Source organism: Trichomycterus rosablanca, chromosome 18 (genome assembly GCF_030014385.1).
Source record: "Trichomycterus rosablanca isolate fTriRos1 chromosome 18, fTriRos1.hap1, whole genome shotgun sequence".
NCBI lineage: Eukaryota > Metazoa > Chordata > Actinopteri > Siluriformes > Trichomycteridae > Trichomycterus > Trichomycterus rosablanca.
The window spans coordinates 26,347,309-26,369,828 of record NC_086005.1 but is presented as its reverse complement, the minus strand read 5'-3'; the positions used below and the strand labels follow the sequence as shown (position 1 = coordinate 26,369,828).

Sequence of the window (22,520 nt, the reverse complement as noted above, 5' to 3'; positions counted from 1 at the left end):
CCTCATGTTTCAAGAAATGAATAGCAACCCTACTGTGAAGCCTAGAGGAGGCTTACTGATGTTTTGGGGTTGCTTTTTGGCTCCGTCGTCCAGCATAATAATTAACCTTAAACATGCCCCAATGACTTACAAATAAATGATCAGAAAATGTTCTGATGTAGACTGAGTCCTAAAAGTTCTTATAAATCTGTGAAAAGGCCTGAAACCAGTAACTGTGAAAAGACAATATTAAACCTGACAGAACTGGATGAGTCTCAAGAACAGCAGGTCAAACTACAGCTGAGGATTAAAATATCAGATTAATGTGTTATAATAAATATGAAATAAAAAAACCAAACAGTTCAGTCAGTTTCATCCAAATCCTGTGACTGATTCTTACTTTCTTAAGTTCTTAAGTGCTTAAGTTCTTTCTTTCTTTCTTTCTTTCTTTCTTTCTTTCTTTCTTTCTTTCTTTCTTTCTTTCTTTCTTTCTTTCTTTCTTTCTTTCTTTCTTTCTTTCTTTCTGTCTTTCTTTCTGTCTTTCTTTGCTTAAGTGCTTAGCTGCTTTTTTTCTTTCTTTCTAAAGTTTGTTCTTAAGTGCCCGAATGCTTCTTTTCTTCCTTTCTTTACAGGGTACCACATCTTGAAAAGACGTTTTGATATGCAGCACCAGAACAACACAGCTATGAAATGCGACCACTAGCTTTGCTCGTTTTTAGTTTTTTTAGGTCGTTCCTCTGGTTATGAGTTTCTGTTCCCTTCTCTAAACAGCCTGGCTGTGCCATACTTTGCCCCCTCATGCATCTCCGTTCAGCAGAGCCGAATCTCGAGCCTGGCGATGTTTGTTGCTAGGTGATTGCATTAGGAGAGACTTTAAATAGCTCAGAGCTAAGAAACTAAAAACACTTTCTCTGGATTTGCATCATATTCTGCTACATATGGACACCCGGACTAATGTCACGTATATCTTCTTATTATCCTCGTCACTCCTGATAACAATCGCACCATATTAATGTCTCCTCCAGCTCCCTCTCCTGTCCCTCATTCATTTTACTGTGGTTTTATTTATGAACGCTTTGCTGATGTTTGAATCAGGTTTGTTTGCTTGTCCATCTCTCTGCAGTTACATCTTCCGGCTGAGCTGCACACGCCTGGGCCAGTGGGCCATCGGTTATGTCACCGGTGATGGGAACATCCTGCAGACCATCCCCCACAACAAACCGCTCTTCCAGGCACTCATCGATGGCTGCCGGGAAGGCTTGTAAGTGCTGCATGTGTACAGCCAGCGCCCCGCACACAACACTCAGGCCCTAAAATCAACTCACTTCCTGTTTTATGCTCAACCAGGGACAGCGCGAGATCCTAAAGTATGAATGAACTGCTGTTCTCTGGATCGATCTAATAAATTTAGCTCGAGAATCTTATTGATTAGAAACGAGGAGGCGATCAATCATTTAGTGCTGCTTAAAAGAATCGGATAATGAATTAGTGCCAGCAACGCCTGTCTGAGGTATGAGAACGCCTCGTTTCTAAATTATTTCAGGCATTAATAGGATGAATTTTTGCACTCTCCTGTTTACTTCTACTAGAACTCCAGAACCCCTGATAGAACTTTAAAACTTTTAACAGAACTCTTGAACTCCTAATAAAACTCTTTAATAGAACTGTAGAACTCCTAACAGAACTCTAGAACTTTTACTAGAACTCCAGAACTCTTAATAAAAATCTAGAACTCCTGACAGAAGTCTAGAACGTCTACTGGAACTCCTGACAGAACTTTTAAACTTTTAACAGAACTCTAGAACTACTAATAGCACTCTAGAACTCCTAATAAAACTCTTAATAGAATTGTAGAACTCCTTATAGAACTCTAGAACTCCTAATAGAATTATAGAACTCTTTATAGAACCCTATAACTCCTGATAAAACTCTTAATAAAACTCTTGAACTCCTAATAGAACTCTAGAACTTCTACTAGAACTCCAGAGTTCTTAATAAAACTCTAGAACTTCTGACAGAAGTCTAGAACATCTACTAGAACTCCAAAAATCCTAATAAAACTCCTAATAGAATTGTAGAACTCCTAATAGAACTCCAGAACTCATAATAGAACTTTAAAACTTCTAACAGAACTCTTGAACTCCTAATAGAACTCCAGAACTCATAATAGAACTTTAAAAATTCTAACAGAACTCTTGAACTCCTAATAGAACTCCAGAACTCCTAACAGATTTCTGTTACTCCTTATAGAACTTTGGAACTCCTAATAGAACTCCTAATAGAGCTCTAGAACCTCAAATAGAACTGTAGAACTCCTAATAGAACTCTAGAACACCTAATAGAAATTCTAATAGAACTGTAGAACTCCTAATAGAGCTCTAGGACTACTAATAGAACCCAGTGCTACCAGCTTGTCAGGTATCCACAAAGACACAAAGGCTGTGTCTGAGGGTCTGTGTGGTCGAAGCCCTGCGATGGATTGGCGTTCTATGAAACCAGACTTTACTACCAGACCTCAGAAATGCTCGTTTGACTGAACTGGCACAAATCTGTGGGTGTGTTAGTTAAACAGATGGTCCCAGACACGTCTCCCCTTTCATCCCCGTCTGAACGTGGTTTTCAGGCCTGGATGGGCTGATTGGCTGGATAAGTGGGGCTAATGCGGCGTGACCGCTGCTGTTTCACTCCGCCCGCTCCGCCTGAGCTCTGCTCTCACAGAACGCCGGATCAGGAGAGAATGGAGGTGGTTCACTTTATTGTGGTCACTAATATAATCAGCAGATGGACTGGAAGGGTTCACAAAGGCTCGTACAGGCTGAGCTGTTTTTTCAGTATCCAGTTCAAGTGAACAGCATTCAGCTCTCCTGTGATTGGACGTGGGCTGGATCACACTAAACTGCCTGATGATGTGTGTGAAGCACAGGCTGCTAACATGCTGCTGGCCATCCACACATGACAGGTGCAGGGTAGGAGATTTGACAGGTGGGTGGGAATTAGAGATGTCTAAATTACAAGTAAGATAATAGTCTGATTTTATTTGTTCCTGTGCAGTTACCTGTATCCTGATGGACGCAGTTATAACCCTGACCTGTCTGACCTCTGTGAGCCCACACCACATGACCACATTAAAGTCACACAGGTAAGGAACGCTGGGTGTGGGTGTGGGTTTGCCGTTGGACTCTTGCCATCATGCGTACATAAATAGCCGCATGCAAATGTTGGGTGAATGAGGTCTGTTCTTTGTGCTGTCTGACTCTCTCTCTGTCTCTCTCTCTGTCTCTCTCTCTCTGTCTCTCTCTCTCTGTCTCTCTCTCTGTCTCTCTCTCTGCAGGAACAGTACGAGTTATACTGTGAGATGGGTTCTACATTTCAGCTCTGCAAAATCTGTGCCGAGAATGACAAGGATGTGAAGATCGAGCCGTGCGGACACCTGATGTGCACTTCCTGTCTCACGTCATGGCAGGTGGGGTCACGTTTTAGCCTCGGTGCACAGATTTACTCTCATACCAGACACGTGAACCTGGACTTTTATTTGCACTTCGGTTTACGGCACGGGTAATGGGGCGGGTGGAGCCTCACAGCTGCCTGAAATGGAAACAAACCCAGTTTGTAGGATAGTTAACCAGGAAAAAATAATACTGCGACTAAAAAGACACAAAAGGGAAAATAAAAGTGGCAGCTGAAATAACAGAAACAAGTGAAAGACACAAAAAAAAAAGTAAAAAAAAAGTAAAAATAACAGATAAAACAAGACACAAAAAATAGAAATAAAATAGAGTGAAATAAAATAAAAAATAAAATAAATAAATAAAAAATAAAATAACAAACAAAAGACTAAAATAAAATAAAAGTTAAAATAAAAAATAAAATAAATAGAAAATAAAAATAACAAACGAAAGACAAAAATGAAATGAAATAAAATAAAAGTTAAAATAAAAAATTACATGAAATAAATAAAAAGTAAAAATAACAGAAACAAACGAAAGACACAAAAATAAAATAAAAGTAAAAATAAAAATTAAATAAAAAATAACAGAAACAAATAAAATAAAAAAATAAAATAACAATAAAAATAAAATAAAAAAATAAAAAAATAAAAAAATAAAAATAACAGAAACAAACGAAAGACACAAAAATAAAATAAAGGTGGTGGCTGAAATAACAGAAGCAAACTAAAAACACAAAAACATCTGCAGCCCCAGACGGAGAACACGGATAGGAAAGGGACAGAGCAGAAATGAAAACTGGTCATCATGTAACAGGTGCATAGCAAACCCACCCCACCTCACCTCACCTCACTCCATTCGCCAAGTGGTGCAGCACATGCTCCACATGCATCCAAACATACAGGTTTGTTCCCCATTTGTTTACAAAGTGCTCGGCATCCACAGGTGTTTTCTCCCCACTACGTAAACATGCAGAAGGTGGATTGACTGCTCTAACTTGCTTCTCGGTGAAAGATTTGAATCCTTAGTGGCACCAGACCCATCTCAGCCTTGACCAGTATAAAGCCTCTAAATTTAAATGATTGAACAGCTCGGACGTTTATTCCGCCTGAGATTTTCTGATGCGTTACACGAGTCCTCGTCCAGATGGTCACCAGCATCATCTTTTATTCGTGTAACCGCTGACACACTTTGATTCAGTAAAGTTTAAGAACAGGAAATCAGTGATGAATGTTTCTTTTCTTTCTGCCATGTGCAATTCGTCATGAGGACTGGAGGGACACTTTTCTTTTCGTGTTCTGCGTTGTGCGTGTCTGTTTTGCCCATGTGGTGTGTGTTTGTTTGTGTGTTGTGTTTGTGTGTGCGTGTTGTGTGTGTTTGCGTGTGCGCATTTACAGTCTTATGCAAGTTTGGACGCGCTCAATCAAATTCCACGTTGTTAAAGTGAAATAAGTTAACGTCGTCTACATGGAACCAATTTCTACACATTTTAAGATACGATTACTGGTTTAAAAAAGGGGAAAAAAGTTATTGCACTTTAATAAAAATGTGCTTCAATTCATGGCAGGGCTTTTATTTAGAAAGACTATTAAGAGAAGATGTATAATAATAATAATAATGTTAATAGTAATAATAATATAGTTATAATAATAATATTAATATTAATAATAATAATAATAATAATAATAATGTTAATAGTAATAATAATAATAGTTATAATAATAATATTAATAATAATAATAGTAATAATAATAGTAATAATAATAATAATAATATAGTTATAATAATATTAATAGTAATAATAATAATAATAATAATAGTAATAAAGATAATAGTAATAACGATAATAATAATAATAATACTAGTAATAGTAATAATGATAATAATAATAATAATAGTAATATAATAATAATAATAATGATAATTAAAATAATAATAATAATGTTAATAGTAATAATAATAATAATAATAATAAAAATAATAATAGTAATAAAGATATTAATAATAATAATAATAGTAATAATAATACTAGTAATAGTAATAATGATAATAATAATAGTAATAATAATAATAATAATAGTAATATAATAATAATAATAATGATAATAATAATAATAATAACAATAATAATAATAATGAGCGCAAAACCTAGACCCCTGATCTAATCAACACAAAATAATACACAATAATAAGTGGAAACAAGCATTAAAGTTTATTGCACTTTAATTTAGTTTTGTTTGATATATTGTGAGCCAGGACTGTGTGGAATTAGGCCCGGACTGTGTAGAACCGTGTGTGTTGTGTGAGTTTATAAGCATTGTGTGTGTGTGTGTGTGTGTGCGCGGCGCGGACTGTAAGCATGTGTTCTCCAGCTGGGACTGATTGCTTCTTCTGCTGCCTCCGATTTAGCAAGCGCAGCACTTCCTCGTGCAGGAGGGACGTTTCCACATCAGGACTGTGTTTATGGTTTCTGACAAATAAGCAGGTCGGAGCTGCTGGGATGTGCTTCACCAGAGGCGCTCGGGTTTGTGTGTGATCGCGTCCATCCGTGAATCTGTTTCTGCTAAAAGAGTCGCAGCCTGTTTCAGGAACTTTTATTCATGTGTGTGTGTGTGTGTGTGTGTGTGTGTGTGTGTTGTTCTTGGTTTTAATTGGTAACGTTCTGTTCTCTCAGGAATCAGATGGTCAGGGCTGTCCCTTCTGTCGCTGTGAGATTAAAGGCACGGAGCCCATCATCGTGGACCCGTTCGACCCCAGAAACGAAGGTGCGAAATGCTTCTTCCTGGAGCAGTTCAACTCACCCATGCTGGATCTGGACGACGACGATGACCGAGACGACGCTCTGGTGATGAGCGACCTGACCAACTTCAGGAAGGTAAAGAGTGCCCCCTTCGACACGTGTCCAATCTGCCGCCACTTCTTATCACCTGCCAGTGTTGGGTTCCCACACAGAGCCGCATCACGTACGCTTTGTCTGCCTCTGTATTTATATCGTCTGTGTGTTTGGTTTTATTCTCTCACCCCACAGTGTACGGCGCTCCAGAACTCGCCCATAATGTCTCCCAGCTCTTCTCCTGTCAGCCAGCGCAGGAAACCTGCAGATCACGCCGTTGTTCAGCACTTGAACCTACCGCCTGTTCCACCTCGCCTCGACCTCATTCAGAAGGGCGTGATCCGCTCGCCCGCTGCCAGCCCCACCGGGTCACCAAAGGTACGTGTGTTTACTCTACCTGCTTTTATGTCTAAATTTATCTGTTGTTTTACCGTATGTACCGTATGTTTTGTATTTTTAGGGCTCACCAGGCATGGCCAGGAAACAGGACAAGCCACTTCCGGCACCTCCACCTCCTCAGAGAGACCCTCCACCCCCTCCTCCTCCCGAACGGCCTCCTCCAATTCCCATGGAGACCCGATCCGCCTGGCTCGCTGCCTCCTCCACCACATCAGGTCTTCCCAGGGATCTGTCTCTGCCCCCGGAGGCCTGGAGTCCGAAAGATCCCAGCCACCTGGTGGAAAGCAGAGGGGTGGAGCGCTCACCCAAACTGGCCCGTGTTGCCCCCGCTCACCTCAACGGGAGACCCCTGAGCTGCGGCGCCATCGGCCATAGACCGGACACGCACGTGGACTGCAGCAAGGTGAGACTCATCCTTACATATTATTACATTCATATTACATTAATATTACATTTTATTACAACCCTAAATCAGAAAAAGTTGGGACAGTATGGAAAATGCAAATAATAATAATAAAACACAGAGTTTCTTACATTTATTTTGACTTTTATTTGATGTCAGACAGGATGAACCTGAGATATTTCATGTTTTATCTGCTCAACTTCATTTCATTTATTAATAAACATCCATTCCTGCATTTCAGGCCTGCAACACATTCCAAAAAAAGTTGGGACAGTAAAGCATTTACCACTTTGTAATGTTGCTATTTCATTTCACCACACTTAAAAGACGTTTTGGCACCGAGGAGACCAAGTGATTTAGTGTTTCAGCTTTTATGTTGTCCCATTCCTCCTGCAAACACGTCTTAAGATGTGCAACAGTACGGGGTCGTCGTTTTCGCATTTATCGCTTCAAAATTCTCTATTGGGGACAGGTCAGGACTGCAGGCAGGCCAGTACAGTACCCTTACCCTCTTCTTCAGCAGCCGTGCCTCTGTAATGTGTGACCTGGAATGCTGATTCATCTAACCACAATACACGTTTCCACTGTGTGATGGTCCATCCTAGATGCCTTTGAGCCCAGAGAAGTCGACGCCGCTTCTGGACATTCAGCTCAACATAAGGTTAAGCTTGCGCCTTTGGCCTTTACGCACTGAAATTCCTCCCGATTCCTTAAATGGTTTAATGATATTCTGCACTGTAGAGGGAGAAATATGCAAATCCCTTCCTATCTTTCTTTGAGGTTCATTGTTTTTAAACATTTCAATCATTTTCTCACACATTTGTGGACAAACTGGATCCTCTGATCATCTTTGCTCATCCTTTCCTGGATGCTGCTTCTGTAGCAAACCATGATTACAATCACCCGTTTGGAATCACATCATTATTTAGTTTTTTCACCTCATTACAGCCCTAAATTGCCCCTGTCCCAACTTTTTTTGGAATGTGTTGCAGGCCTGAAATGCAGGAAGGAATGTATATTAATAAATGAAATGAAGTTGAGCAGACCAAACATGAAATATTTCAGGTTCATCCTGTCTGACATCAATTAAAAGTCAAAGTAAATGTAAGGAACACTGCACTTTTATTTTATTTGCTTTATCCATACTGTCCCAACTTTTTCTGATTTGGGGTTGTACATCTTATGACATTAATATTACAAATATTACATTCACTCACTGGTTAAGGTACTGGACTAGTAATCAGAAGGTTGTCGGTTCAAGTCCCTCCACTGACAAGAAGCCACTGTTGGGCCCCTGATGAAGGCCCTTAAATTACATTCAGTCATAATTTCAATTATTTTAGGTCACTGATTCGATCTAACAGGCTTCAGAATGGCGGATACGAACCCGAGTCGCCGTCTATCAGCGTACAGTATCAGAACCCGGTTCGCTTTGTGTTTGTGGCTCTTTCGCACGTCTATTTCGAGCGGCTAATAATCACTATTGCTCTTATCTGTTACTAAGCAACAGTCACAATACTCACGCCAGTGTGAACTCTCGGGTCGGGTGTTTGTGTGGCTTTTTCTTTAATGCAAAGCTGCAGTAAGAGCACGAAGTTCCAGTGCACAGTGAGGACCACAAGTCAGCGCACTAATAAACATCAGTTATTTTGTATTGAGCTCCGATTTAAAACAAAGCTTAACATGAATTTCTGTAGCTTTAATGACATAAAGTCCTCGAGCTGGTATGAGCTCCACAGTCGTGTGTTAAATCGGATGATCCTCCTGATTACTCGACTTCAATTGGATCTCTCGAGTGCTCTCAGAAACGTTCCGTGGGGTTTAGGTGGGGTGACTGTGGAGGGAAATCTGTCTGAAAACTTAAACCTCGTGATCTCTCTACGTAGACGCATTTTACATCATCCTACACTCCAGAGAAGAGGGCATGTCCAAATTCTTAGATTCCTTAAAATGCTCCTACTGAGGCGCCTTAATTCTGAGAGATAATCTGACTGAAAAACAAGGGAGCATCCTCAGCGCCGAAGGCAATCCCAAATGGAATGCGGAGCAACCAACAGAGTTCTTTTCAGATGTAAATAAATTCTAATTGATTTTTAATCTGTATAAAGGTGCACAAGTGTAATTTATTTGTAAATTCGGGCTCGCCAGGGACGGTTTAACCATTTCGGTACACGGAGGGAGACGTTAGCCGGCGCGCTAGCGGGTTGTGCCACCTCAGCTCATTGGTTTGAATGGCCTGAGGCTAACTGTGTTAGCTTAGTAAGCTAAAACTGCAGGAAGTAGTGCATCTGAATAATCTGCCTTATGTGTTCAATGTCTTATTAGAGTCCTTCTCTACTGAGGCAGTTGAACGAGTAGGCAGTAGGCAGCAAGGCAGCTCACTAGGTTTTCGAACGGACACACACACACACACACACACACACACACACACACACACACTCACATGCAGTTGTTTGCCAGTGCAGGAAGCTCAGCCATGCCAAATTTAGCCCTGATGCTACACCATGTGCTATATTCTGTGCGCTTGTGGGTTAAACAGACAGAATAAAGAACACACACACACACACACACACACACACACACACACACTGCAGTGGGAGTTTGGGAGTTTCATTAAATTAGGGGCTCTAGTGCCCGTGGCTGACATCAGATCCTGAGGGAGGAAGTGTACGGGTGAGGGGCGGGGGAGAGGATGAGAGGGAAACACAGGGATGGCCACATGTTCTCTCTTTTAGCACTGGGAGGGTGTCGTCTTCCTGCCACTGACATTTAAATGGCACAGCTTTATCAGGGCTTTTATTAAAGATCACCGCAGGACCACATTTAGGGAGGTAGAGTGTGTGTGTGTGTGTGTGTGTGTGTGTGTAGGAGAGAGAGAGAAATATATTAGCAGAGATGTTTTGGGTCATTCTGTGGACGTAACAGCTTTGTACTGGCCGTGCCTTTGTTTTCCTATGGCGCAGGGCGGGGCTGTTTACCTTGCCGCGGTGCTATCTTGTCCCCACCCGGATTTAGCACAGCGCTGTTTGTTTTTTTAAAAGCTCACCGCTGCACAAATGATTCAATCTTTAATGGTTTAATGTTTAATGGTAATAATAATACAGTTAATAAATTAAATAATACATTTATTTATTCATTCATTCATTGTCTTTTTTACCACCGCTTCATCCTGGTCAGGGTCATGGTGGGTCTGATTCATTGGGCGAAAGGCGGTAAACAGCAAGATCAGGTCGACGGTCAATCACAGGGCAAACACAAACACACACACACACACAGAGGATATTTTTAGTATCCCTAGTTAACCTGACTGCATGTTTTTGGATTTGTGGGATGAAACCCATGCAGACAAAGGAAGAACATGCAAACTCCACACAGAAAGGACCCTAGCCACCCGGCCTGGTGATTAAACCAGGCCCTTCTTGCTGTAGGCGACAGTGCTACCCACTTACGCACTATTATATATGTAAACTGTGTTGTGGTCAGTTTAGGGGAAAAAGTTGCTAACCCTGATCCTTTGTGTCTCTCCGTAGTCGCTCACCAACGGCCTTTTAAGCTCCGAGAGGTATGACATTCCCCCTCAGCGCCATTCCCCTCCACCACCCGCCCTTACCAGCAGCAGCAACCAGAGGTGAGTCTGTCTAAAGCCACACACATGCACACAAGTCACAGTAGGTTGTGCTTATTTGCATTTTTCGGGCTTTGTGGCATTTGTTTGGGAAGGTCCTTCATTGTTTCAGTATTACCTGGTTTGACAAGGTTGTTGTTCTTTACCCTTTTGAACACCTTTGGGAAGAATTGGAATGTCAGCTGCATCTTTTTATGCATTTTACCCCTCTTTTTCTTTGCTCTTGGGGCTACCGATTGTGTCCAAAGGGGGTGTATATTCGGCTGACACACACTCCCTTTGACGCGTGCGCAGTCCACCAATCCCTTCTTATTGTCCCAGACTTTGGTGGATTTGCGTGTGAGCCACGCTCCGATCTCTGCGCTCCTCCACTTTCTGTACAGAACCCCACCCCACCCTTAGTCCGGTCTTTTCCCACCCAGCAGACTGGAAGCCAATTTTGTCTGCTACATTCACTGCCAATCGTGCCTGCTAGAGGGCGCCCAGCCGACCAAGATTCAAACCCAGGAGCTCAGAATTTCAGCGCTGGTGTGCTAGGTGATTATCCCGCAGCGCCACCTGAGTGCCCGGCTCGTCAATGCCTGTTCTTTTGTACCTAAATGCTCACAGACACACTCCAAAATCTTGTAAAATGCTTAGTGGAAGAGTGGAGGCTGTTATAGCTGGAAAGGAAAGCCAACTCCAAATAAATGGACTGGGATGTCCTACTAGTGTACAGTCAGTTTGGTGTCTTCATACTTTTGGGCGTGCCTGCTTAAGATTTGGTTTGTGCAACATGTATGAGTGCAACAGACACGGAGCAACGAGTGTGAGGCTCTGTGTGTGTGTGTGTGTGTGTGTGTGTGTGTGTGTGTGTGTGTGTGTGTGTGTGTGTGTGTGTGTGTGTGTTTTACTAGTTGATGGCTGACGTACAGCTGTGCACAGTGTTCTGCTGGCTCTGTGCACAGAGGAGTCTTTGTAATGAGTAACATATATTTTACTCATTATTTTACCCCCTCCAAAATAAATAAATAAATGAACGTATTACAGGTCACATTAAAGGTGGAATAAAGTTCTGAAACGATTCATCTTGGTCCACAAAAACCTGGCGGCGTAAAAGGGGTGTGTAGACTTTACAGCCACTATAAAAGTGTGTGTAAATATTATATAAAACATGAGGTTTTTGTATGTGTATGTATATATATTACACACACACACACACACACACACACCTCTTCAACCTCATGTTATTTTCCACCTTAGTGGAAAAACATGTGCTGAGAAGCTTGCTGGTGTTTATTCTTACTCACTCCCTATTTCACTCTGAATTAAAATGATTCCACCGTAGTGATTCTGTCCGTGTGGAAAATGTAACTTCATGTCTTTACTGAGAACTTGGCGTTCTGATTCATACCACTGTGTACAGTTAAGTAGATGTGCTGGTATTTCGCCCTCTGCCGGACATGGAAATAATAGCAACACAAGACGAGTGTACAGCCTGACCTTTAGATTAACAGGTTAATTAAAATAAACAGTATCTGGTGTCTTTAAATTAAAATCATGACCATCAATATGAAATTATTGCATTTTGCTGTTATAACCAGACTTCAGGGATTTGTTGTAGCCTAGCAGCTGTACTAGTACTTAAAAAGTCGCTGGTTCAAGCCCCACTACTGCCAGGTTGTTACTGTTGGACCTTTGAGCAAGGCCCTTAACCCTCAATTGCTTAGACAGTATACTGTCACAGTACTGTAAGTCGATTTGGATAAAAGCGTCTGCTAAATGCTTAGTTGATATGACTGATTGGCTAATCTGAAGTACGGATGCTTGGGTAAATGTTAATCCACAGTGGGGTGTGCCGGTGTGGAAGCTGTGAAGAAAGAGCATTGCTAAGCCGAGCCACCAGTAGACGATCAAGAGCCCAGTAGTTAATGCATTACTGAGACCTTTTTACAGCCCGAGTCAAAGCGCCACAAACACTGTGACTGTGATTCATCATCAAATCAGTTCTCTCCCTGTGTGTGTGTGTGTGTGTGTGTGTGTGTGTTATGTAACACTGAAGCAGATAGTTGTGCCGCTTCTGTTATGGATGGTAATTTTGCTGCCATGCCCACAGTGCCATTTTAGGGGGGGTTGTTGTGGGGACTCACTCTGAAGCCGTCAGCAGGAGGCAGAGATAATTAAGAGTTTGCTCTGTGCTGCCTGGACGGCTTCTATTAAATATCCAACCTACCGTGTCTCATCAAGCGTCCCATGATGCTCCTGTCTAAAGTCGCCTCTAAAGCCTGCTTCAGTTATAATGAACACAACACAAGGAAATGAAACGTGCTGCATGATATTTCATTTAATACAATTCTGAACGATATTGCAAGTAGGTGAGAACAGTTGGTCCTAACGATATTTTCTATTACTAAGAGCTGTTTGTGTGTTTGTTGTGTGTGTGTGTGTGTGTGTGTGTGTGTGTGTGTGTGTGTGTTGTAGGTTTTCAAACCCGTTCAGTGGTACGTGTCCCGAGCGATCTCGAGTAGCTGAGAGGCCGGAGGACGAGTATCAGATTCCTTCATCTCACCCTGTGTGTGTAACGCAGCCTCCCCTCTGCTTCTCTGTTCGCATTCCTAACAGGTACACACACACACACACGTATGAGCACTGCAGAATTCACAGCCTGCCTAACTACACCTGCATATAGAACTTATTACATTTGTATACAATCATATACATCAATATACATTTTAATGACACGAAATCGATGATTTTATGTACATTAACAACTGTTGTATCTCTTTTAAAATGCTGCTTTCTAATCAAAAAGGTCTTAACATGAAATTTGCAACCTGAAAATAATCAATTCTTATGATTTCATTTCAATAAAAGGGTGATAAACACCGTGTCTGTTGTTCTGTAGGAGTCTGGAGAACGGCCTGTCCGATTTCAGTTCAGAAGGGAAGAAGTCGAGACCTCCTGAGCACAGTAAGACCCCCGTACAGCTGTATGCACGATTTGGGGACCCCTGGTTAAATTAAATCATATAATTATGATTTGTTAATTTTTAAAGTGAAAACGAGTCAAAAGAACAAAACCAGTGCAGCTCAAGGTCCTGGGTTTGATTCCCAGGTTAAGGAGTCTGGGTCCTTTCTGTGTAGAGTTTGCATGTTCTCTTGTGTCTGTGTGGGTTTCCTACAGGAGCTCCGGTTTCCCCTTACACTACAAAGATGTGCAAGTGAGGTGAATTGGGGATACAAAATTGTCCATGACTGTGTTTGACATTAAAAACGTGAACTAATGAATCTTGTGTAACCAGACAATAAAACGTTACATTAAAATCCTAATAAAATAGATTTCTCTGGGTAGGAGTGTCTAAACTGCACTCTAATAACTATTCATCACATTTTCTTCATTTGTCATACTCATTTCCATCATTACTGTGTGTGTGTGTGTGTGTGCGTGTGCATTAAAACACAAAAACCAGAAGTCGCCGCCGTGTATTAAAAGCAGAAGCTGCTGGTGTTACCAGTGTGTGTATCAGTGGGTGTTGACCTGCGTACTTGTGTTATGCTCTTCAGGTGGGTTCGACCCTGGCATGTCAGTTTCGGGTATGTTACCCGCCGCACAGTGCCCGCTCCATAACAACAGGACACCTTCAGACTATGACATCCTCCTGCCCCCACAAGGTAGCCCACGCCGAGGCTCCTTTTCTACAAGAGCTAATGCTGATGCTGTTTTATTGTTGTGTTTTGAATGTGCCTAAGTGATCCGGTTCCGCTGTGATGCTCCGATGTGGTGATGTTGTTTTTATTGTCTGTATTACAACGATGTGGCTTGTTTTAAATGAGACTGCATTAGGAGCATAATGTTAGCGCACGCTCGCATGACTGAGCAGGAACGAGCTTGTCTGCTAATGTGCCTTCATTAATATTTTGTTAGCTAATTTGCAGATCAAAGGAATATGATAGTTCATCTGCTCATCTCCGCTCCTCATGAAATTTTGATACTAGGCTGCACGCAAATGATTTCAGTGCAGAAACTAACAGGAAAACATCTTTATAACACCTTCATCTTCCAATTGAGTCATTTACAATTCCCGATTGTGAAGAGCCAGATCAGTACACGCCCCCTCCTACACGTGTCCAATCTGCAGCCGCTTGTAATCACCTAACAGTTTTAGGTTTCCACACAGATCGCATAACACAGGGCGTCCGGCCAGGTTGGCAAAAGTGGAGTGATAGCGATGTGGTTGCACATTAGATCGCTGTGCCACCTGTGTGTCCAGAAAAAAACGCTTAGATAGATAGATAGATAGACAGACAGACAGACAGATACTTTATTTATCACAAAGAAAATTATTGCCCTCAAAGAGCTGAACAAGAACAAAAGAAAAAAGAACTACTACATACACTGACCAGGCATAACATTATAAATACTGACAGGTGAAGTGAATAACACTGATTATCTCTTCATCACGGCACCTGTTAGTGGCGGGGAAATATTAGGCAGCAAGTGAACATTTTATCCTCAAAGTTGATGTTAGAAGCAGGAAAAATGGGCGAGTGGGTCAGAGCATCTCCAAAACTGCAGCTCTTGTGGGGTGTTCCCAATCTGCAGTGGTCAGTATCTATCAAACGTGGTCCAAAGTCCGAGTCATGGGCGGCCAAGGCTCATTGGTGCATGTGGGGAGCGAAGGCTGGCACGTGTGTTCCGATCCAACAGACGAGCTACTGTAGCTCAAACTGCTGAAGAAGTTCATGCTGGTTCTGATAAAAGGTTTCAGAATACACAGAGCATCACAGTTAGTTGTGCAGCAAAAGGGGGACCAACACAATATTAAGAAGGTGGTCATAATGTTATGTCTAATCGGTGTATATACACTGTGCATATATATTCATAATCATATCAGTGTTTGACTTGGTCTGACATCATTTCACATCCATTTATTGTCTTCATAACATTCATAAAAGTATAATCTGACCCACGTCTGTTTTTAAAAGTGGTTGGTTTAACTGTTTTAATGTTCTCTCTAAGAGTCAGTAATCAGATACTAGAGAGACAACAGATTTATTACTGGTAATTTAGAACTAATTTTACACATTTATAATCATATTAATCATTTTAAAGTACATAGAAAAGATAAAATACTTCAAATTTAGTTTTAAGAGCCTTTTTAACTTAGACACCCTAAAATTAGAAAAGATGTTTGACATACTTTTGTCCATATAGTGTTTTACACTTATATTTCATATTTATGGCAAAATTTTATATTTATTTAAGTGACTTAAGTTATTTAAGTTTATCTAAGTGTCAACTTGGAGGTTATAAAGCTTCTTAAGGGACACATTAAACTAGCCATGGGAGAGCAACAGAGTAAACAAAATAACTGGATCACAATATTGCTTTAGAAATGTTTACTAAATTTTCCTTTTCCTGTTTAATTAATAAATGTGTTACAACTTTTTTTTGCTAAGAAAACTATTTATAAATATTATTGAAAGAAATAATAATTAGCATTGTTTACATAATGCTAACTGTAATGTCCTCAGCGCTAAGTAAGAATTTAGTCTTTTAGCGCCATCTAGTGCTCAGGATGTAAAAATGCGGTTTTTATTCCTTTTAAGCCTTTTTTTCCTCCTCGTTTCTTTTCCAGCTTTGCCAGCAGACGATCCATTTAACTCCTTACCTCCATCACAGCCTCCTCCTCCTCCTCCGGTCAGACACAGCTTTCCAGACATCACCTCCTCTCCGTCCTGTTCCAGGGCCGCCCGGCCCTCGTCGGGACACTTCCCTCTCTGCTCAGGTGACTTAAACAGCTCCTTTATTACCTGTCAGAGGCTTTAGGGTGAAAGCAGGCCTCACATTTCAAATGAATAAAGATAACCTAGTGTCTATGTGTCATTTTCAGGGTTGTAATGATGTCCTTTATATGTTTAATGTTTAGATACTTTCCTGGATGGTCTGAGTGGCTCCATCCCACAGCCTCCGGTACGGAGACAGACAGGAGATAGTATAGCCAGACACTCACCAGAGTACGACCAGCTGCCTCCTACATCAAGTATGATCATATATCAGTTATTAAAACTTTCTTGTTTTGTGTTTCAGTAGTAAAATTGCTTGAAAGATCGCCAAGCTTTCGGATTAGGTCAATTTTCATTAGGTCATGTTTCTCAATCAGCATGTCAAAACACTGATGAGCTGCAGTGCAGACAAATAATGGTTTAAGTTTATTATTATTATTATTATTATTAATATAATTTTAAAACAACATTAGTTATTACTAGTTTGGTTATTTTCAAAGCCATTTCCAACCAGTTTACATACAAAAATTAACCTTCTTAACCCTCTATTCTTTGAATTGAATTCAGTCATAATTGTAAGTCGCTTCGGATAAAAGCACCTGCTAAATGTCATAAATGACTGGTACGAGTGGATCAGACACAGCAGCGCTGCTGGAGTTTTTAAACACCTCACTGTCACTGCTGGACTGAGAATAGTCCACCAACCAAAAACATCCAGCCAACAGCGCCCCATGGGCAGCGTCATGTGACCACTGATGAAGGTCTAGAAGATGACCGACTCAAACAGCTGAGCGATCGTCTCTGACTTTACATCTACAAGGTGGACCATCTAAGTAGGAGTGTCTAATAGAGTGGACAGTGAGTGGACACAGTATTTAAAAACTCCAGCAGCGCTGCTGTGTCTGATCCACTCATACCAGCACAACACACACTAACACACCACCACCATGTCAGTGTCACTGCAGTGCTGAGAATGATCCACCACCCAAATAATACCTGCTCTGTGGGGGTCCTGTGGGGGTCCTGACCATTGAAGAACAGGGTGAAAGCAGGTTAAAAAGTATGTAGAGACTACAGTCAGTAATTGTAGAACTACAAAGTGCTTCTATATGGTAAGGGGAGCTGATAAAATGGACAGTGAGTGCAGAAACAAGGAGGTGGTTTTAATGTTATGGCTGATCGGTGTATATTGTATGTGTGTGTGTGCGTACCATTAATGTGCTGTATCTGGGCCTGTACTTCACCTTTACTATTGTGTTTGGATGCTAGTTAAGCCATTAGCAGAAAGAGGTGCAGCGTCTGAATTATTAAGCACCGGCTGCCGATGCTCTTAGTGCGTCCGAAGCTCTGAGATGAATTCGAACTGACCCGCCTCATTCATTCTTTATGCTCTGTTTAATGGGGCGTGTGTCTCCGTTTCCTTTCCACAGCGGCCGGAGATCTGCAGGCCCCCGCCAGGCCGCCCAAGCCCTTCCCTCGCAAGACGCCCCCGGAGATCCTGCTGCGGAGACCGCCGGAGTACTCGCAGGAGAACGTGGATGCCAAAATCGCCAAGCTGATGGGCGAGGGCTACTCGTTCGATGACGTCAAGAGGGCGCTGATGATCGCGCAGAACAAAGTGGACGTGGCGCGCAACATCCTGCGGGAGTTCGCTCTCGTGACTCCCAGACTCAACCTGTAGCCGGGCGCCCGCCGTGTTCCGCCTGACTGGCGCGAATTTCAGGAATCCGACGGGACGTCCAGCCAGGAGCGCGAGCTGCCGCTTGAAAATGTAGAATCTGTGAAAAAACAACCTTGTGTTTACAGTGTTGTGCTGCATGGTGGCGTAACGCCGCTGCTGACGCTCTCTGCTCGGTGCCACTCCGTTCAGTCTGGCAGAGAAGCCGGGTTCGAGGACTGGAATTCACTGAAGCCAAACAGAAATGGATTTGAACTCTGCCCTGAATGTTCATGCTGCCAGGCTGCCCGCTTCTCCTGCCAGCTCTGATGTTGCTGCTGCAAGCCTTAGTCTCACCCTCACCTGCACACACCCAGACGTTCAGAGTTCTGCTTATTTTTGATGTTTATTTTTATTACGATCTGATGAACGGGACCACGGCGTGTGTCTGTGTTAACAAGTTTTACTTGTCGGCTTCTTCACTCCTCTGTGTGAACTGAGAAAGACAAACTCTACAGGCTAAAGGGTAGAGCGCATCTTTTATAAGTTTGTAAGTGACAGACGAGGGATTTTCAAAAAGTTTCCGCACTTTTAAAACTCTATTAAGAATTTCAAATCATCATCACATGAAAATTTTCTTCCCCTTGAAGCTTCTTTGAGTGTCCAAAAAGGTGGAAATCAGACGGCGCTAAATCCAGACTATAAGCATCTCTCAGTCTCTCAGACATGACCGATTACTCCTCCTCCCTCCCACCCTCACCGCTTATAACAAAATGTAAAAGTGAGGAAACCTTTTGAAGATCCCTCGTATTTTATAAACAGCAAAAAGTCCAGTCCAAGACGAACAAGAAAGCTAACTCTGGCAGTGTGAGATTTAAAACTATATATTTAATATTACTAAACCATCCTTAGCTCAAATTATTCCACCTGACGACTCAAGATCACGCTACACTTATTTAACTCGAACAGCTAAAGCTTGCAATGGAAGTGATCAGGAATTGGCGTAGTTTGGTGGCACAATGCAATTTGGGTGATATTCTTGGCCAACTCGTATGTTGGTCCTGTGACTGTTCAGTTGGTTTGGGCAACAGCGTATCACCCTGCTGTCATCAGTTCCGTTCACAGGGCTGCTTTTATAGCATCACTGATAGCGCTTCTGGATTTGATATGAAATAAATCACCGTAACTAAGTGAAAGTATTTCATAACGACGTTCAGATTAGATGATGTAAACACATTTGTGTACACAGTTGTGTACTGTCTGTTCCTTCTAGGTGCCAAGAAACCCAACAACCTAACTGAACACGTTTACAAGCAAACCACAACACTCACAAACTCCAAGTAAACTAAACCCACAACTGCAGTTATGATGCCAGAATTCATTCTTAATTTGCGAGTTAGGAGATGGGTAGCACTGTGAGGTCCACCTGGTTCGATTCCCATTCATAAATAAATAAATACATAACTCATTTCCACAGAAATGCTGTGTGAAGCAGGATTTAGGAGGCCAGAATAATAAGGACCGAGGAACTATTTGCACCCTCTGATTAAAGTGTCGTTCCTTGGTGACTAACACATACCCGGTGAAAAGCCTTGGTTCTCTGGCTCCGAGATAAAAACACGAACGTTTAAAATTCCGAAAGGAAGAAGCATTCATGACCACTCGTGTAAAGCTCCTGGCGGTTCTTTTCAATGCCGTCGCGTGGAGGATTACTGAATCAGATTAAATACCCAGCAGTGCCACATGCACAGAGATGAGAGACGAGTAAGTAGGAACTGAAGTGACACTTCACCCCTCATCTAATGATCCGAGCTCTTCCTCTGAGGGCCAGCGCACGCCGGACCAGGCGACTGTTCATTTTTCCTCTTTTATTTTGCTCCGTTTGAGTCACTATCACATCAGGTTTGATTCATTATTACTTTGCACTAGTTTCCCCCGGCTTCTCAAATCTTCGACCGAACACGCGCCAACGTCTGTACCGACACAAACAAGTGGCCTTCGCAGGACTGGATTGCAGATTGCAGAGGGTGGGACAGTTTCTGTTTGTTTTTATTTTATTTGTTCTACTATTTTATGATCTATTTTTTCAGTGAACGTTGCTGATTGCATCGCATTCGTGGATCATGTAACGTGTGCAATTTATTTATACTTTGGTAAAAATGGTAAAGAAAAAAACCTTGATTATTTTTGATCAGTAATGATGGTAACTTGAGATCTGTTCTTGTGAAAATGTTTTATAAAAGCCAGTATTAACATTTTTAATGGTGTGTTGTGGTTCTTACTGGTAAGTAGAAAAAGTAAAAGTTCTTTTATTACCAGTGGAAATCCTTCTGGAGGAAATTCAGCTCGCTAAATTTTTGTAGGTAAGTAGATCCATGAGGGGCCTCGCATCGAAAATGAACAGCAACCAATGCAAACAAAATTAGCACAACCCTACGAATGTAAGACCTGTAAGACCCTGCTAATGTAAAACACTTAAATATAGTTGTAACACTGCTAATTCTGCTGTAAAGCACCAGTATTATATCTGTAAAATGTATTACTAATGTAGGTATTGCTAATTACGCTGTAAAAGATCAGTAATATAGTTGAGAAATACTTCTTACGTCTGTTATAACACTTAGAAACAGTGTCAATGTAAATGTGACTACTAATGTAGCTCTAAAAAAACATTAATGTAGTTGAGAAACACTGCAAATCTAGCTGTAAAACACTAATGCAGTTAAATACTAATAATGTATCTGTAAAACACCACTAATGTATCTAAAATATATTACTAATGTAGTTTGTACTAATTGGGATGTAAAAGATCACTAAGATAGCTGAGAAACAATAATAATGTCACTTAAAATACTTAGAAACAGTGTCAATATACACATGACTACTACTGTAGTTGTGACTACTAAACAACACTTCCAGAGTAGCTCTAAAACACCATTAACGTAGTTGAGAAACACTGCTAATGTCACGGTTAAAACACTGAGAAAGTGTCAATGTAAATGTACTACTAATGCAGCTCTAAAACACATTTACTGTATCTATGTAGTTAGTGCTAATTTAGCTGTACATAAGTATTTAACACTAGTAATGTCACTGTTAAAACACTGAGAAGCAGTGTAGCTGTAAATGTACTCCTAATGTAGCTCTTAAACACCATTAGCGTATCCATAAAACATATTACTAATGTAGTTAGCTGTTAAATGTTATTAATGTGGGTGTAAAACATCACTGCTGTATCAGTGCTACAAAGATACTGTTATGTAGTGTAGCTGTAAAGCAGCACCACTGAAGCTGTGAAACATTATTAATGTAGCCTATAAAACACGCTAATGTAGCTGTTAAACACGTCTAATGTGCAGCTAATGTAGCCGCTGTCTGTTTAAACAGGGAAACGTGATTTTTTTCTACATCACTTTTTTTTTAAAGGTTTCCATCCTGACAGAGGTGTCTACATTCATTTTGGTTGGTATCCATGTTTTTTAAAATTTTTTTTTATTTTTTATTCCAGTCCAAATGCCCCCACTTATTTCCTTATCCTTCTTTAATAGGTGTAATTTTAATTAATATTTTATCCATTCACATTATTTGTATTATTTTTTCTCTACACAGTAACATTTCCATCATTTTATCTCCCTCTGCAGAGGGTTTACAGTTTATTTTTAATAATAAAACTGCTATTTTAGGAGCTCAGAAGAGATGCTGGAGAAAGATTTATACATTCTTAAACTGGTGTATAACAATCTGGACTAGGATTGTGTTCCAGTGAGTACATTTATAGAAAGATAAAAAATTTAAAAAGATAAAAATCTGCTGCTCAGGTGGTGTAATTGTAAAATACGATAGCACACCAGAGCTGGGATTTTAAATACATCGTATTGAATCTCAGCTCTGCCATCCAGCTGGGCGGCCACATGAACAATGATTGACTGTTGTTCAGGGATGGGACGAGCCGGACCAGGGTTGGGTAATGATGCTGATCAGGGTGTGGCTCTTCGTGCACAAAGCTGATCCACATATGAACTCACCTCGTGCAGGTGAAAAGAGGCGGTACTGCGCACCTGTCAGAGGGGACGTGTGTCATTTGCGAAGCTCTTCAGTCGGCAGTGGAGTGTTGTATTGGTAGAGGTGAAGCGTAACGCAATCAGGGTAATTGGATATGACTAAATTAGGGGAAAAAATGGGGGGGTCAGAGAAAAAAAGTCACTCATTCTGTGACTGCAGATAGTAGTACTAGTTCTATGACAATGAATATTCAACAGCCTGATGGAAAAAGGGCAGTTGTAGCCTAGCGGGTAAGGTACTGGACTAGTAATCAGAAGGTCGCTGGTTCAAGCCCCACCACTGCCAGGTTGCCACTGTTGGGCCCTTGAGCAAGGCTCTTAATCCTCAATTGCTTAGACTGTAAGCTGTCAC

General features: G+C 41.3%; 1 protein-coding gene across 1 annotated transcript in view; it reads left to right on the top strand.

Moving 5' to 3' along the window:
* cblb (Cbl proto-oncogene B, E3 ubiquitin protein ligase) overlaps positions 1 to 20,364 on the top strand; it is a 63,582-nt gene extending 43,218 nt beyond the window's left edge. Inside the window, exons 7-19 of the mRNA XM_063013600.1 lie at positions 1,103 to 1,240; positions 3,031 to 3,118; positions 3,311 to 3,442; positions 6,100 to 6,300; positions 6,454 to 6,636; positions 6,719 to 7,060; positions 10,591 to 10,688; positions 13,146 to 13,286; positions 13,570 to 13,634; positions 14,228 to 14,335; positions 16,303 to 16,452; positions 16,594 to 16,707; positions 17,881 to 20,364. Of these exons, the coding sequence (XP_062869670.1) occupies positions 1,103 to 1,240; positions 3,031 to 3,118; positions 3,311 to 3,442; positions 6,100 to 6,300; positions 6,454 to 6,636; positions 6,719 to 7,060; positions 10,591 to 10,688; positions 13,146 to 13,286; positions 13,570 to 13,634; positions 14,228 to 14,335; positions 16,303 to 16,452; positions 16,594 to 16,707; positions 17,881 to 18,131 (2,011 nt within the window). The 3' untranslated portion in view covers positions 18,132 to 20,364. The remainder of the gene's footprint in view (positions 1 to 1,102; positions 1,241 to 3,030; positions 3,119 to 3,310; positions 3,443 to 6,099; positions 6,301 to 6,453; positions 6,637 to 6,718; positions 7,061 to 10,590; positions 10,689 to 13,145; positions 13,287 to 13,569; positions 13,635 to 14,227; positions 14,336 to 16,302; positions 16,453 to 16,593; positions 16,708 to 17,880) is intronic.
* Positions 20,365 to 22,520: the final 2,156 nt, after the last annotated feature.